The sequence below is a fragment of the Bos grunniens genome, chromosome 7 (genome assembly GCF_055505025.1).
Source record: "Bos grunniens cultivar Pamir isolate PY7600 chromosome 7, Bosgru_T2T1.0, whole genome shotgun sequence".
NCBI classification, from domain to species: domain Eukaryota; kingdom Metazoa; phylum Chordata; class Mammalia; order Artiodactyla; family Bovidae; genus Bos; species Bos grunniens.
Window position 1 is genome coordinate 96,121,797 of NC_141171.1, and position 15,621 is coordinate 96,137,417.

Here is a 15,621-nt window from a genome sequence, read left to right on the forward strand (position 1 = left end):
AGACTGTTAATTGATGTGCTTCTATCTAAAGAGTTGCAATTCCGGGAATTCCCTGGCAGTCCAGTGGTTAGGACTCTCTGCTTCCCCTGGAGGGGACACAGATTTGACCCCTGGTTGGGGAACCAGGATCCCAGAAGCCATGTGGCATGGCCACATAAATAGCAGTTACAATTCCAAGAAAAGCATAATAATCTTAACTCACAACACTTACATTGATAAATACATAAAACTTATCTTTTAGCTCCCTTAGTTGAAGAAAATATATGATAAACTTTATAAACTCTGTTTATTTTTCCTTCCCTTCTTTTTCTTTCTTTTGCATTTAGGCTGTAAAAACAGAACCTGAGAAGAAGCCACAATCATCTAAGGTAAATGATTTAAGTCGACTAATGAATTATTGGGATTCTTTGAAATAATAATGAATAGCTAATTTTCTACATTGATTACTGAATGGTAAAAAAAAAAAAAGGTCAGCTAACTAATTTTGGATTACCCTTTTGAACATGATTATATAGAGTGTATATAAAATAATTATAATGTTATCTATATATATATATTGTTAAGATGAATAATATTTTATAAATGAAAACAGTTTACTTCAGAAAGCATTTTGTTCAAATCTAGGTCTTCGTTATAGCTGAAGTAATTAAAAAGAAAAAAAAAAAAACAAGAACAAAGGACAAGAGACAAAGGGTAATGAGTATCTGATTAATGATGAGACATGGAGAATAAAGGTGTCTATTGAACCCAGCACCTAGATAACTAAAGATGACAGCCTCTCCTCAGAGGCCCTGGGTTTACCGTGGTGGTCTCACCTCCGTCGGTGGACTACTTGTCAGTTGCTCAGGATACAGCTCTCACTTGCCCTTGGGAACGGCTTCCCTTTCTTTCCTGATGCATGGCTGTCTAGACTGAAAGCCGATTCCCGTCTGTGTGGAGACGGACCCCGGAATGTCTGCAGGTGGGGTCTCTTCTGAAAGGTGCTGTGCGTTACTTCTCTCAAGCACACTTGAGCAGTTGCTCAGATACGATTGCAAGGTTTCCTGTCGGAAAGCACAAACGTGGTTTGGGCTGGAGTACTTTAAGTGCAGGCAGGGGTCGGGGCGCCAGGGTCATCTGGGTAAAAGATGACGCTTATGTGATTCTGTGTAAGACCTCTTGGTGGCCCCTGTAGATGTATAATTCAGCAGCTGGTGGAAGTTGTCTTCTATTCCAAATTTAAATGTTTTTGGTTACCCAGCCTCAAGAGAATTGGGTTTCTGGTGATACCTGTCTTCTCTACTTGTAACGCAGAAAAGATCATGTAAATCATTTAACTGAAAAAAATATAGTGTTCATCTCCTATGAAAGGAGTTTTTTTTTTTAATTAATTTTAATTTCTAGAGTAGGATCCCCCTATAAACAAACTCAGTGTTCAGAGTGATCTTTTTGATGTTTCTGTGGATGGACTTGCAGTTACCAAATGATCTACATGAATTGTGAGAAACAGCCTATAATGTAGATACATACCTGTGTGAAAAATCATTCCAGATGAAATACTACATTTTCCATTATTTTTTTAATAATTATTGTTTTCAGACTGTTGCTAGGATTATTATCAACCAGACACCAACAGCCATTTCTCTCCCTAGGCCTTTCTCAAGAGAGGCAGAATGGTCTAATTGGGATCTTTGTTTCTGAGCTTATTTGCAAAACAAAAACAATGGCCTAGAATGTAATTGCAATTTTATCTTTTGAAATTGACAGCCATCTGTGGTTCATGAGAAAAAAACCCAAGAAGTAAAGCCAAAGGAACACACAGAGGTAAGTAATCATTATTAGGACTTGATATCATAAGATGAAGCCTTTTTTTTTTTTCCCTTATTTTTGTGAAGGATAAAATTTTGAACTCTCATCTTTCAACACTTAAGTCCTACCTAGAATGGCAGTTATTTGTTTTTCTGTTAAAATGGCACCTCTGTGTGGCATCAGCAGGTATTACAATTTGCTTGTGTGATTCTTGCTGAATTTGGAGGGAAGGAATTGCATTGTTTCAAATTTTGTACCCAAAGTGAAATTTGTCACATGTAAATCATACTAATTTAAATTCTCACAATTGACTACATAAAACACAAGTGTTATGAATTGCTTTCTACTCCTCAGAGAAAAGTAGCAATATGTGTCATATTATTAACCCCATGGGGTGTATGCGTGTTTTCAGCCAAAAAGCCTACCCAAGCACTCATCAGATACAGGAAGCAAGCATGCTCCTAAGGAAAAAGCCGTTTCCAAATCAAGCGAGCAGCCACCATCAGAGAAATCAACAAAACCAAAGGTAAATAAAGCAGACAGATGAAAGAAAGAAAGAAAGTGAAGTCTCTCAATCGTATCCAACTCTTTGAGACCCCATGGTTCCCCCAGGAACCTACCAGGTTCCTCTGTCCATGGAATTTTCCAGGCAGGAGTGCAAGATTGGATTGCCATTTCCTTCTCCAGGGGATCTTCCCGACCCAGGGAGTGAACCCAGGTCTCCTGCATTGCAGGCAGATGCTTTACCAGATGGATAGATGGGAAAACGCTAATGTCAGCTAGGGAATAAGACACAGATCCTCTACCTACACTGATGTGTGTAGGTGACTCTTCGGAGCTATGCCAAATGTATCTAGTATAGTCAAGATTTGGTGCTGTCACTTCCCTGGTGTTGGAAATAGCCTTGAGGGGACCTGGGACTATGTAAGGCCTGAGGAGGGCATCAGACGGGTCTGGGGGATGTTCCGCCACGCCCTGTCACTGCCCAGCAGTACTCAGTTGTGACCAGGGAGCAGGCTCCGGTGTCTTACAGAGAGGAAGCTGGGAGTTGAGGCTGCCTCGTTGCACCCCTCTTCTTGTGGCAGTTTAGTTGCCAAGTCGTGTCTGACGCTTGCTGTAGCCCACCAGGCTCCTCTGTCCATGGGATTCTCCAGGCCAGGCCACTGGAGTGGGTCACCATTTCCTTCTCTAGGGGATCTTCCCAACCCAGGGATTGAATCCGGGTCTCCTACATTTCAGGTAGATGATTTACCGACTGAGCTATGAGGGAAGCCCTCTCCTTATGGGCTGTGGGAATTCAGATGCCCTGCGTGATCTGCTCCTTACCTGGAGGTCTTAGAGTTTTATGGCTCTTACTGGAGACATCAACTTACAGAGCCAAAAAAATCAGAAATATATTGTGTATTTCCAGAACTAACAGGAGTCATATATAAGAAGAATAAAATCTATGAGAAGGACTTTTTCGTTATGAGCTCTTGGAAGACCGTGTATCTTGTATACAACATGCCTTGTATCAGGATTGCCGTGTGGCCCACTGACTGCAGCCACTTGTGTATGTTATTTGGCTTACTGGAATTAAAATGAATTTTAATTAGCCGCTAACAATTACAGTCAGAATAGTTCATATAAAATGCCAATTTCTAGCTTCTCTTGAAAAACTGGAATCGCTGGCAGCAGTGGGCCCCCATGGCAACACCTGACTGGCGTCCTTACAGCCTGGTGTGAGCCTCCCCGGCCCACCTCACCCGCGTGGCCTCTGTAGGCTCTGGCGTCCAGCTCTGTGTGCCCCGCCTTGCATCATGTCCAGCAGAAGCTAGTGACCATTTCCCTACAAGATGCTCACTAGGGGAAACGGGCTCCCTGGTAACATTTGAAATGTTTGATCTTGAAAATGGTCATTCAAAGTTAACTTAGTTCTGTCGATCTTTTAGACCAAGTCACAGGACAAGATCTCCGGTGGTGGAAAGAGCGCTGTTCCTGCTGCTGCTGCTGCAGCATCTGCCGAACCAGCTGACAAGGTGAGCACACGTGAAAGATACGGCGTGTGCGTGGGCCCTGACACTTGTCAGGTCTGTTTATGAGAAACATATGCTCAGCGAAGACCCCTTCTCCCTGGGTTGGCCTCTGTTTAACCATTCAGTGTTCCAGCGCCGTCATACCCAAATAACCTGTCATTCGGTAAAACTGAACACGTCGTGTGTGACATTTGATGAAGAGGAGCGTGCGTCTAAGAATAGAGAAGAGAGCAAGGCACCAAAAATGAATTTAAAATTCCTGTATTCAGTACAGTTACCGGGCACCTGCCATGTGTAAGGCCTCATGTCAATACCAAGAAAATTAAAATGCAGGTGGACTCAGACCCTGCCAGCAGGATTTATAGGTTTGAAATGAAGCAGATAAAACTGCCGTGAGCATTTGAATTAGCATTACTCTCAGCGTTTCATATGAACACTACCGTCCTGAAGCAAGTAAACCATGTGCGGTCACAGCACCTACATGAATTGATAGGGGAGGTTTTCGACGGGGTCTCACAAGCCCTCTCAGGAGTATATGTGCCCTGCTGGCAAATTATGGGCAGCTTCTCGAGATCCTTTGAAGGGACTAGCCTGAGACTGTAAGACAAGAAATGGTCTGCTGGTTCTACTCAGAGCAATACAGAGTTAGCAGTTGGTTAGTAATCAGTTTGGAAGTCATCTTGTCCCAGAATTGCTAGTACTTATTTCTCTTAAAGCCACAGGTAACTAATTGCAGTAACAATAAGATGGAAATGAAAGCAAAAAAAAAAAAAAAGTAACATGTTTATTTTCCTGCTTCTCAAAATGGGAACTGTTATCCCCCTGCAGGCTAGATGGTAAGGAAAGTCATAGGATAAAAGTATGGCCCAATCTCCCTGAAACATCTGTTTTTCTTAGATTTTGAAAAGGATAAAGCACGCTTATTTTTCTCCAAACTAATGCAGATACCAGGTGGCATGATGGCAAAATTTACATGAACTTTAAATGGAAATACTCAAATTTTAAACTGTTTTGTTTTTCCCAGCAGACCCCCCTGTATGTCCCTTGAGACTCCCCCTCCCTACACCAGGGTACACCTCACTCTCTTGTGTTGATGAGAGATACTTAGATGCTACAGATGGAAAAGTGGATAGCTTAAAGGCGGAGGATTGGATCTCTTGGAATAGATTTAAAATGCACTCAAAATTTGAAAATGTATGCCACACTTTATTTAGCCAGGGTTATCTATAAAATCAAACAGTAAAGTCAGGCAAGGTTTATATGGGATTCTGCTGTGCATTGGCTTGTGCTGGGGCTTGGGGCAAATTATTTCACTTTTCTTTGCCTCTAATTTGTCTCCTAGAAAATGACGTTGATGAGACCTGCTTTTTCTTTTTCAGTCCACACTGTGTGTAAAGCACTGTGGACTGTGGTCTGGCTCTGCAGGACATTGAGCTGCAGGCTGGCCTCTCTTTTTTTGGATGTGCTGTGCTCAGTCATGTCCAGCTGTTTGTGACCCCATGGACTGTAGCCCACCAGGCTCCTCTGTCCTTGGGGATTCTCCAGGCAAGAATACTGGAATGGGTTGCCATTTCCTCCTCCAGGGCTTCTTCCGGACCCAGGAATCAAGCCCGAGTCTCTTGTAGCTCCTGCATTGGCAGGCGGGTTCTTTACCACTGAGCCACCTGGGTATCCCTGGCCCCTCTAATGTGCCTGGGGCTGCATTCAGGCAGATTGAAACGGGCCCCCACAGGGAGCTGTTTGTGGAGACAGGGATTCTGTCTGATTTGGAGAACCCGGGAGGACTTTGAGTGCGTATGGTCTGAGTAAGTCATAAAAGGAAAGCTGGGCTTATAGGCTTGCAAACATAACAAGAGAGAAAAATAGAAGTGTGATCTGAGTGCAAAGGGCATTCCAGTGTGGGTGAAGCACAGGAGACATGAGTGGGAGTGTAATACCAGAAAGACAGGTCGAGGCGCTGCTGAGGAGGACACTGAGATGCATTAATCCCTGTGGTAATGATAATAGCTGGCCCACGTAAACACTGGGGATCAGAGAACAGATGGAGCGATGTGATGGGATTAAAACCAGGCTGCAGGAGGATTAAGTGACTTCAACGGCTACAATGAGACAGCATAGAGACTGGAAAGAGAGAGGCTGGTCAGGAGCTGTTCTGGGGAGTCGAAGTCAGCTGAATTAGAGCTAGGATAGAATCAGTGAGTAGGGAGCAAGGCAGGAGGTGTTGCAGAGGTGCAAGCTAAGAGTCGGACACGACTGAGCGACTTCACTTTCACTTTCCACTTTCACGCATTGGAGAAGGACATGGCAACCCACTCCAGTGTTCTTGTCTGGAGAATCCCATGGACGGAGAAGCCTGGTGGGCTGCAGTCCATGGGGTCACACAGAGTCGGACACGACTGAAGCGACTTAGTAGTAGTAGTAGTAAGATCTCAGATGTCCTGGGACCTCAGCGTCTGAATGGACTAGGTTGGCAACCCTAAGGTGAGACAAGAGAGCCGGGTATCACTGCTAGGTTTGTGCCTAGTGCAGAGTCAGCACCCATGAGGCGAGCATCTTCTTAAGCGGGGAGCCCGGCCCTGGTTACCACTGACGGGTGGACAGAGGTCAGAAGGAGGGGAATTGGTGGAGGTGGAAAACGGATGCCTGCCTTTGGACAGGCTGAAGTTTCTGAGGTGTCCCAAGAGAGAGGTGATTCAAACATTGCTTTGGAGCCCAGGTGACGATGGAGAAGGAGAAGCGGGCTGAGGGGAGAGAGTGACACTGAGTGAACACCTGCGAGAGGCTGTGGATGAATCGAGGAACTGAATTCAGTTGCCAGGACTTGGGTTCACCCTGGTGCCTCCACAGTATCTTTAATACAATAATCACAGCAACTGCTTATGTAGTACTTCGGAAGAGCTTAGCATGTGCCCAACCACCAGCTTTCTCACTGTGATCGATTAATTAGTTGAACCCTCACAACCCTCTGCAGTAGGTGCAGTGACTGCCCTGGTTCTCACACATGAGGATACAGAGGTTCAGAAGGAGACGTGACCTGCCGGCAGCCTCTTGGAGCCAGTGTGTGTTGGGGGCTGATGTGCAAACCCAGAGCATCTGAGCCTGTACGCTCCGCCTCCAAGCTCTGCTGCGTGGATTTCAGAGACCTTCAAATAAGACAGTTTTCTATTGTCTTCAACCCAATGACCTCACCATTTAGTTCCTGCCTGGCCCCGAAAGCATCTGGCCCCTGATCCTAGAGAATGATTGCCTGGGCCCAGCAGCACAGTAGAAACACACAGAGTGTGCGGGGCAAGGAGCAAAACAGAAGATTTGCCAGAGGCGGCAGAGAACAGAGGCCACAGGTGCCAGCGTGGAACCAGGGTGGTGCTGAGAGAGATAAGAGTCAGGAGACGGGTGCTGGGCAGAGGAATGGAGGGAAGATTATGATGTCTGGGTAAAGGCATGGAAATCGCAGGTTAGAAAGTTGTCAGCAGTTACTGACAGAGCAACTGACGCAGTGGTGGGAAGGGCATTCATTTCACGGAAATGAAAGAAACAGTGTGTGATGATTTGACAAAACAAGGGGTGTGGAGGTCTTGATGTGTGGGTACAAAGACTGAGAGAACAGCGCCTAGAAGCAGTGGCTGCCTTGTGATAAGAAAGAATTCATGAGCGTTGCAAAGACTAGCTGTGGGTCCTGGGAGAGGCAGCCAAGAGCAATGAAGAGATGGGTAGACCTGGATTCAAATCCTAGTGCTATCCTTTACTGAGTGACCTGAGAAGTGACTCAGCCTCTCTGAGCCTTGTTTGTTGCATCGATAAATGAGATTAATATCATTGTTATTATTACTTCTGCTGTTCTGAAAAGTATATAACACGTATAATGTCTGGCACAGAGCAGATGTCCAGTGTATGAGTGATATTATTTATGTTACAGCATATTCATTTTCAAGTATGTAATATTATTAAACTTGATGAAAGTATATGAGGAGTTTTTATCTCTTTCTCAACCCCACCAGAATAAAGAAAATAAATTGTTAACATCGGCCGTACCAGCTGAATCCAAACCAAGTAAACCGTCTGGAAAGGTATGAAGACAGCAGGGCATTTTTGCATAGGTATTTCTTCACAGTCTCTGTGTTTGTCATGATCCGATTTCTCGAGGGCAAACAATATGAGGTGAGGTTAGCTTAAAGGACCTTTTTAATGAATTGTTGTTTGAAGCTAATGAAACTGGGTTGGAAGTGTGACTTTCTTCATGTATGTCTGTAACATTTTATATTATAACCCTCTGTTCTGAAAACTCCAATTATATATCGAGGAGTTTACATTCCAGTTTCCCTCCTGCAAATGTACTTTCTTTAAACAGAGGTTTAAAGGAATCTAAAGAATGCCAGGCACTTCTTTATTCTGAAATTTCCAATTGAATCACCCCAGAGCTAACAGACCCCAGATTCTATTACACAGTCTGGTGAGTTCCTGAAGTTGTAGTAGATATATGGTAGTTGCAAAAAAAAAAAGTAAGCGAGCATTTTTAAGCTGAATTAAATAGTAAAGGGTCTTTCTTCAACTTGTTATTTTTCCCTTTGAAAGCAGCTTAGTCTTCACAATGAATCATTAAAAAATAATAATAATAACAAGTTGTTTTATTTATTTGGCCATACTGTGAGACATGTGGAACTTCTCTCACCAGGAATGGAACCCTTGCCTTGCAATGCCCCCCTGCCGTGGAAGCGCGGAGTCTTAACCACTGGACTATAGGGGAAGTCTCACAATGTATGATTCTTAACCTCAAAAATAGGGTGGAGTCACTGTTTCTTTTACCATTTTAAGCCCATATCGACAGAATAAACTGTCTCTTCTTATAAATTTAACATCCCTTTCAGGAAATTTCTATTTGTAAACATCCTCAGACAAGCAAGTGAACAGAAAACCACAAATGAATAAAAGAGCACAGGGCAATCCGTTTATGAGATGCATTTTATTTGGAAGAGGTGGAAACAACTGATAAAAAAAAACCAAGCATCTTCCCTCTTTCATATAGCAACATGGTCATCATTCTTTGCATTTTGTTTTCTTCTTTCTTTTGACTATCGGTACAGTGGTCTGGCAGCCATAATGAACCATATGCTTGTTCCCCTAGTTAATAATGCTGCTTATTTTGCTGCTGCTGCTAAGTTGCTTCAGTCGTGTCCGACTCTGTGCGACCCCATAGACGGCAGCCCACCAGGCTCCCCCGTCCCTGGGATTCTCCAGGCAAGAACACTGGAGTGGGTTGCCATTTCCTTCTCCAATGCATGAAAGTGAAAAGTGAAAGTGAAGTCGCTCAGTCGTGTCCGACTCCTAGCAACCCCATGGACTGCAGCCCACAAGGCTCCTCTGTCCATGGGATTTTCCAGGCAAGAGTACTGGAGTGGGGTGCCATTGCCTTCTCCAAATAATGCCTTTAGACTTACTGAAATTGTGATTCTTACTTGAATGTGGCTTTCTATCTTGCCAACCTAGAGTCTGTACTCTGGGACTTTAATAGGTTCTATTACAGGCCAGATTTTAACCATTTTGATAGCTGAAGAACTTTTGGTGTTTGGCATTTTTCTACATAGAATTTCTTTTGATGATTAAAATGTCAAAGTGAAGGATGTGCAGCAAGTAGCATTTACATATCTGCTCTGTTTTCCAGTCAGACATGGACACTGCTCTGGATGACTTAATAGACACTTTAGGAGAACCTGAAGAGATGAAAGAAGATAACACAACATATACCGGACCGGAAGTGTCGGTACGTGACCTTGATGTCTCTAAAGATTCGTACCTAGTAAGTAAGAGGGCTGGTAGGTCATGGCCCTGATGCACGCAAGGATGCACCGTGTTCTGTCACTTGAAGAGAAAGAGGATGCTGTTAGCGTCCGTGGTAGCAAATGAACATGAGTGTTGTGGTTGGAAACTGTCCCAGGGAGCTATGCAAGCTGTGTTGATCAGCAAACACCGATTGCTTGTTTCTTCTGAGACTACAGCTGGGATGTACTCTGTTGAGTCACAAAGACTTACTTTCTGTCTTCGAGGTTTACATCCTCATGGTTTCCAGATATTTCCATCCTGTGACTTGAGCTTATTCTGACGTCTAGATATTTTCTGCCCTCAGTTCATTTCTATTCCTGATTCATAAAAAGCAATTGTATATTCTTTGGTATTAAGAAAGATGTTCCATAGATTGGAAGAAAATATTGCAACAGACACAACAAAGGACTTGTTTCTAGAGTTTATGAAGAATTTTTGAAAGTGAGAAAAAACAATCCAGTATAAAATTAGGAGAAAATTTGACCAGTAGACACATGAAAGTCTCCCTAGTAATTGGGAAAATGATACTAAAACGCAGAGGGATAGCACTTCACACTTACCTGATTGGCAGAAGTGTAGACGTCTGACACGTGACTGAGGCTGTGGATGTCACCTGAATATAAGCATTCCCTCTAACCAGCACTTCCATGTCTAGACAGATTCCCGGGAGGGGGCCTTGCACAGTGTGTAAGGAGTTATAAGAACAGGTGAAACATTTGGAAAAAATTGCATTCAACAGGAAACAAGATGATGACAAGTGGAATGCTTTATAGTGGTTAAAATGGTTTGTTCATGTATCAATATGGTTTCATTACAAAAGCATAATTTTTGAATGAAGAATAGTACATTGCAGAATGATAGTAGAATTTGATCTGATACCATTTATGTAACACTTGAAAATAGGCAAAGTAATGGTGTATATTGTTTATGGATACTTACATGTGGAATAATTGTTTTAAAATATACTCAGCTTTATACTGATGGATGTGATAAAGTTTGGGGTGGTGGCTATCTCTGGAAAACAAGGAAGAAAAATTGGATTGGAGAGTGCTAAAACAGAGATATCACTCTGACTTTTTTTCATTACATAAGAAATAGCTAGATCTATTGAGTTATATAGAAATTCACTGTTACCAACTACTCTTTTATAGGTATATAAATATTAGATAATGCAAATTATTTAAAAATAAAATGTATTTTATATAGGAATCAAATTTAATATATTGGTTTGAATATTTTATAGCATTATTTATGGGTTAAGCCAATTAAATATGGGCAAGTATCTGTAGAAACATAAAATTTCAGAGTTGCATAAACTGCTGGCTTCTTAATGATTTGTATTTAATCTCAATAGTTCCATAAGTTAATAATGCAATAGTACTTTGATTTAAGAGTTATGTATACAACATTCTCAGCTAAAATCCCTATATGTACTTTTTTTTTCCCCTAGGATCCAATGAGTTCTACCTACATAGAGGAACTGGGTAAAAGAGAATCCACACTTCCTCCAAAATATAAGGAACTTCTGAATGTAAGTTAAACAGTTATGTATTTATACCTTATTGTTTTCTCTTTGGAATTATAATTTTTATCACATTAATATATCCAATTATTTTAACTTAGATAAAATAAGGGGCTTGTGAAACTATCATTACTCTGAAGCTCACCGTATTAGTTTGATGGGGCTGCCGTGTCAGAGTGTTACAGATTGGATGGCTTAAACAACAGAAACTTACTATCTCACAGTTCTGGGGGCTCGAAGACTGGAATCAAGATGTGGGCAGAGTTGGTTCTGTTTCAGGCCCCTCTGCTTGGTCTCCACATGTGGATACCTCCGTGTGGAATAACTCTACATCTTCTTTCCATGTGTACCTATCTGCATGTCGTCTTTTCTCTATGTGGATCGCTGGGTCACTTCCCCCTTTTATAGGAACACTGGTCATATTGAAATAAGACCGATCTTAATGTTGTCATTTCACCTTAATTACCTCTGTAATTAAATTCAATACCACTTCATGGCAAATAGATGGGGAAACAGGGGAAACAGTGGCTAACTTTATTTTTCTGGGCTCCAAAATCACTGCAGATGGTGATTGCAGCCATGAAATTAAAAGACGCTTACTCCTTCGAAGGAAAGTTATGACCAACTTAGATAGCATATTCAAAAGCAGAGACATTACTTTGCCAACAAAGGTCCATCTAGTTAAGGCTATGGTTTTTCCAGTGGTCATGTATGGATGTGAGAGTTGGACTATAAAGAAAGCTGAGCGCCGAAGAATTGATGCTTTTGAACTGTGGTGTTGGAGAAGACTCTTGAGAGTCCCTTGGACTGCAAGGAGATCCAACCAGTCCATCCTAAAGAGATCAGTCCTGGGTGTTCATTGGAAGGACTGATGCTGAAGCTGAAACTCCACTACTTTGGCCACCTCATGCGAAGAGCTGACTCATTGGAAAAGACTCTGATGCTGGGAAAGATTGAGGGCAGGAGGAGAAGGGGACAACAGAGGATGAGATGGTTGGATGGCATCACCAACTCGATGGACATGGGTTTGGGTGGACTCCGGGAGTTGGTGATGGACAGGGAGCCTTGGCGTGCTGAGGTTCATGGGGTCGCCAAGAGTCAGACACGACTGAGCGACTGAACTGAACTGAAAGGCCCCATCTTCAAATAGAGTCCCATTCTGAGGTTTTGGGGGATGGGACTTCAGCATGTGAGTTTTGGGAGGATACAGTTCAGCCCATCCCATTCACTGAGGTATGCATTTTGCTGACTGTAAGGATTAATCTTGCCTTCTCAGCATCATCAAACTAATATTTGTTTCAGAAAGAAGAAGGGATCGCAGGGCCTCCTCCAGACTCCTTGGTGAGTTTACATAAATGTCTTCCAAGATCAGATTTAACATTTTTCATATCTTTGGTTGGGGGAATAGTTATCAATTCTGTATTTTTGGATTATGACTATAGTGATCTCTGAATCAGATGAAGTTTCCATCTATTCAAAGGAAGAGGGTGGGGATGGGGGTCATTTCAGTGCTTGTTTATTTCCTAATTAGTTTTTTTTTGAGGGAAAGAAGAATGGGACAAGAAAGTTTTAGGACAGAATAAATATTATTAAAAATAGGATGAGAATATCCTACCGGCATAATAACAAGTACGTTGAGAGAAACAGAAAAATAACATGCACTGAGCATCCAATTTCCTCCCAAACATAGGCTTTCATCTGAGTTATTTCATTAAGTATCTCCTTTGGTAGTCAAAGACTCGCACGAGTGCATTCACCATTTGCTGGGTTTGTAATCTGTTCTGTCACTTAAATGGTTCCCATGTGTGACCCGTCATGCTGCCTGTTTCTTTAGAAACCCCTGGGGCCCAATGATGCCATCGATGCCTTGTCATCCGACTTCACCTGCAGTTCCCCTACAGCTGATGCAAAGAAAACTGAGAAAGAGGTATGGTTTTTAATGCCCTTAGGGAAGCTTGTTAGAAACTACCTCCCACTTTAAGACAACAACTTTTTTTTTAAACTTCATTTTTCACTTCACTGCATCTTCATTGCTGTGTTCGGGCTTTCTCTAGTTGGGGCAAGCGAGGCCTGTTGTCTAGTTGCGATGTGTAGGCTTCTGCAGGGGGCTTCTCTTGTTGCAGGGCCGGGGCTCTAGGTGCACAGGCTTCAGTTGTTGTGGCTCGAGGGCTCTAGAGCACAGGCTCAGTGGTCTTGGCGCACGGGCATGGTTACTCCAATGCATGTGGGATCTTCCCTGGCCAGGGAGCGAACCTGTGTCCCCTGCATTGCAAGGCGGCCTCTTAACCTCTGGCCACCAGGGAAGCCCCAAGATGCCAAGGCTTTTTACTTCTGGTTCTTACCGTTTGGTTCATATGTTTCCTTCATCTGCCAGTCAAACCTTCTTCTGTATTTTATTTTTCAGAAATCTACAGAAGAGGCTTTAAAAGCTCAGTCAGCTGGGGTGATCAGAAGTGCTGCTCCACCCCAAGAGAAAAAAAGGAAAGTGGAAAAGGTATCAATAATTACTTCTTTGAACTTCAGCACGGTGCCCTGGATAGCAGTTTGGTTTCCTGAGGCTGATCCAGCTGACTGGGGGGGAAGTCTCAATAGTGCATTATACTTGTAGACCTCCTTTACTCCCCTCAGGCCTCGGGCCTGCGTGGCATAGTGAAACCAGTCAGGCTTATGTTGGTCGGGCAGGCCTTCTCTGTTTCTACAGATGCTTATGGGTGATTTTGGCACACGTGCCTTGGTTGTGGGAAAAGACTGTCTCACTGTTACATTACACAGAAGGGCAGGACCCCAGAGACACCACTCTCTGGGGACATCAGATCTTTGACTTGATTTTCTAAAGGGCCTGGAGTCCTGTGACCCTCAAAGGGAGCGTTTCTGCAGTTACTCTGTTCACCTTGACCACAGTCAGCTATAACCTGCTTCTCAGGAATCCTGAAAGGCGGCCCTGTAGCTCTGGGCTGGATGAGAAGACCTGCCCTGTCTGCAGATCGCCCAGATACTGCAGGGAGGAGTTTTCTGTGGGTGCTGCTCTGCCTCTGGCTCGTGGAGTGGCCAGTTTATTTTTTATCTGGAGGAGCAGAGAGCACCACACCCCTGAGAGTGGGAATTCCTACAGCTGTGAGCCACTTCAGGGCCCCCTGCTTCCTGGGCTCCGCTGGGCTACAGGACAGGGTTATCAGAGTCATTTTTAAGGGACCTAAGTTTAGAAAAAGAAACACAGTACTTTGATACGAGTATTTTACAATTATTACTCTACGTGCACCTCTCGCCTCCTAAGAGGTGAAGTGCACACCCGTACAGGAGCCCCGTTACTGTGCAAACGGGTCCTACCCCATGTTTCCTGTCACCGGTAAGTTCTTATTTCTTTCTCCTTTTTTTGCTGGGTTTCAAGTAGCACTGCCTTCCTAGAGTCCTTCCTCAAGCCACAGCTCATTCCTAGAGATTTACTGACAAAATGTGAATGTCATGAAGAAGTAGGTGGCTTATCGAGGTTGAGGAGAGCGTCTCGTTTTTCATGTACAGAATTCTTTGCTTCTCCGCAGGATGCCATGACTGAGCACGCCCTGGAGGCCCTGTCAGCCTCCCTGGGCACCCGGAAGCCGGAGCCGGAGCTCGACCCCAGCTCCATTAAGGAGGTCGATGAGGTACTGACCTGGGGGTTCACGTACAAAGCCTGTTAGTCTGCAGCTTACAAGGTTACGAAACTAATGCCCAACATATGTTTAGAACTTTTGTACCACTTTTGTTTTTATTAGAGATCTCAAATGAACTGTGCTTTGTTCTGCTGTACTTTCAGAGTCTGGCTAATTCAGGTATTTTATTGCCAGGGAGTTAACAACCAGGAAGGATATTTGAGTGTTTGTCTTATAAACCATCTAGAATTGTCATACTTCAAATGAACGACTAATCTCCTTTGCCAATTCTTAAGTGACACCTGGCTAAACAAGATAACATAGAGGTGGTGGCCTGATGAGAAACAGGTTGTCTGCTCGTATGGAAATTAGAAATCTGTCTTTGCAAAAGGGTTCTAGGTGCTTCTATTTATAAAGAAAGAGAGGAGATGGCTGCAGATGGGGGTGGGAGATCTTTATATAACTCTGGGGAAAAGTGTTGAAACCTTGTTGCCAATTAGAATAAAATCAAGCAATAATTGCTTTATAACTAAAAGGAATCCATGTTTAGAGTATGGAGCTGGGGAGTTGCTCCTGTTTGGTAGAGGAGTTTTCATGTTAAGTTTCAGTTTTTAAGGGATTGCTGAGGAGTCCTCTTGGGGGAAAAGAGGAGGGGAAGCAGAGGGATGTCCTGGGGCCACCCTTGGCCAGGCAGTGGTGGGGAGACCCTCCGGAGCGCCCGCCTCCCAGCTCAGGTGGGACCTGGTGGCTGTCGCTGTCACAATGCTGCAGCCTCTGCTGTCACTTCCTGTTCCGGGTCTCCGGAGGAAGGTGGGTCTCCGTCACTTTCAGCAGCTCCCCTGGAGTTTGG

At 43.6% G+C, this 15,621-nt stretch overlaps 1 protein-coding gene across 30 annotated transcripts in view; it reads left to right on the top strand.

Annotated features, from left to right (window-relative positions):
* Positions 1-15,621, top strand: part of CAST (calpastatin) — a 770,242-nt gene that overhangs the window by 720,501 nt on the left and 34,120 nt on the right. For all 30 annotated transcript variants that reach the window (XM_086413227.1, XM_086413228.1, XM_086413205.1 and 27 more), the window contains 11 exons: positions 327-368; positions 1,747-1,803; positions 2,201-2,314; positions 3,720-3,806; positions 7,802-7,870; positions 9,463-9,561; positions 11,071-11,151; positions 12,445-12,483; positions 12,977-13,069; positions 13,547-13,636; positions 14,682-14,783. In XM_086413227.1, coding sequence (XP_086269353.1) covers positions 327-368; positions 1,747-1,803; positions 2,201-2,314; positions 3,720-3,806; positions 7,802-7,870; positions 9,463-9,561; positions 11,071-11,151; positions 12,445-12,483; positions 12,977-13,069; positions 13,547-13,636; positions 14,682-14,783 — 873 coding nt within the window. The remainder of the gene's footprint in view (positions 1-326; positions 369-1,746; positions 1,804-2,200; positions 2,315-3,719; positions 3,807-7,801; positions 7,871-9,462; positions 9,562-11,070; positions 11,152-12,444; positions 12,484-12,976; positions 13,070-13,546; positions 13,637-14,681; positions 14,784-15,621) is intronic.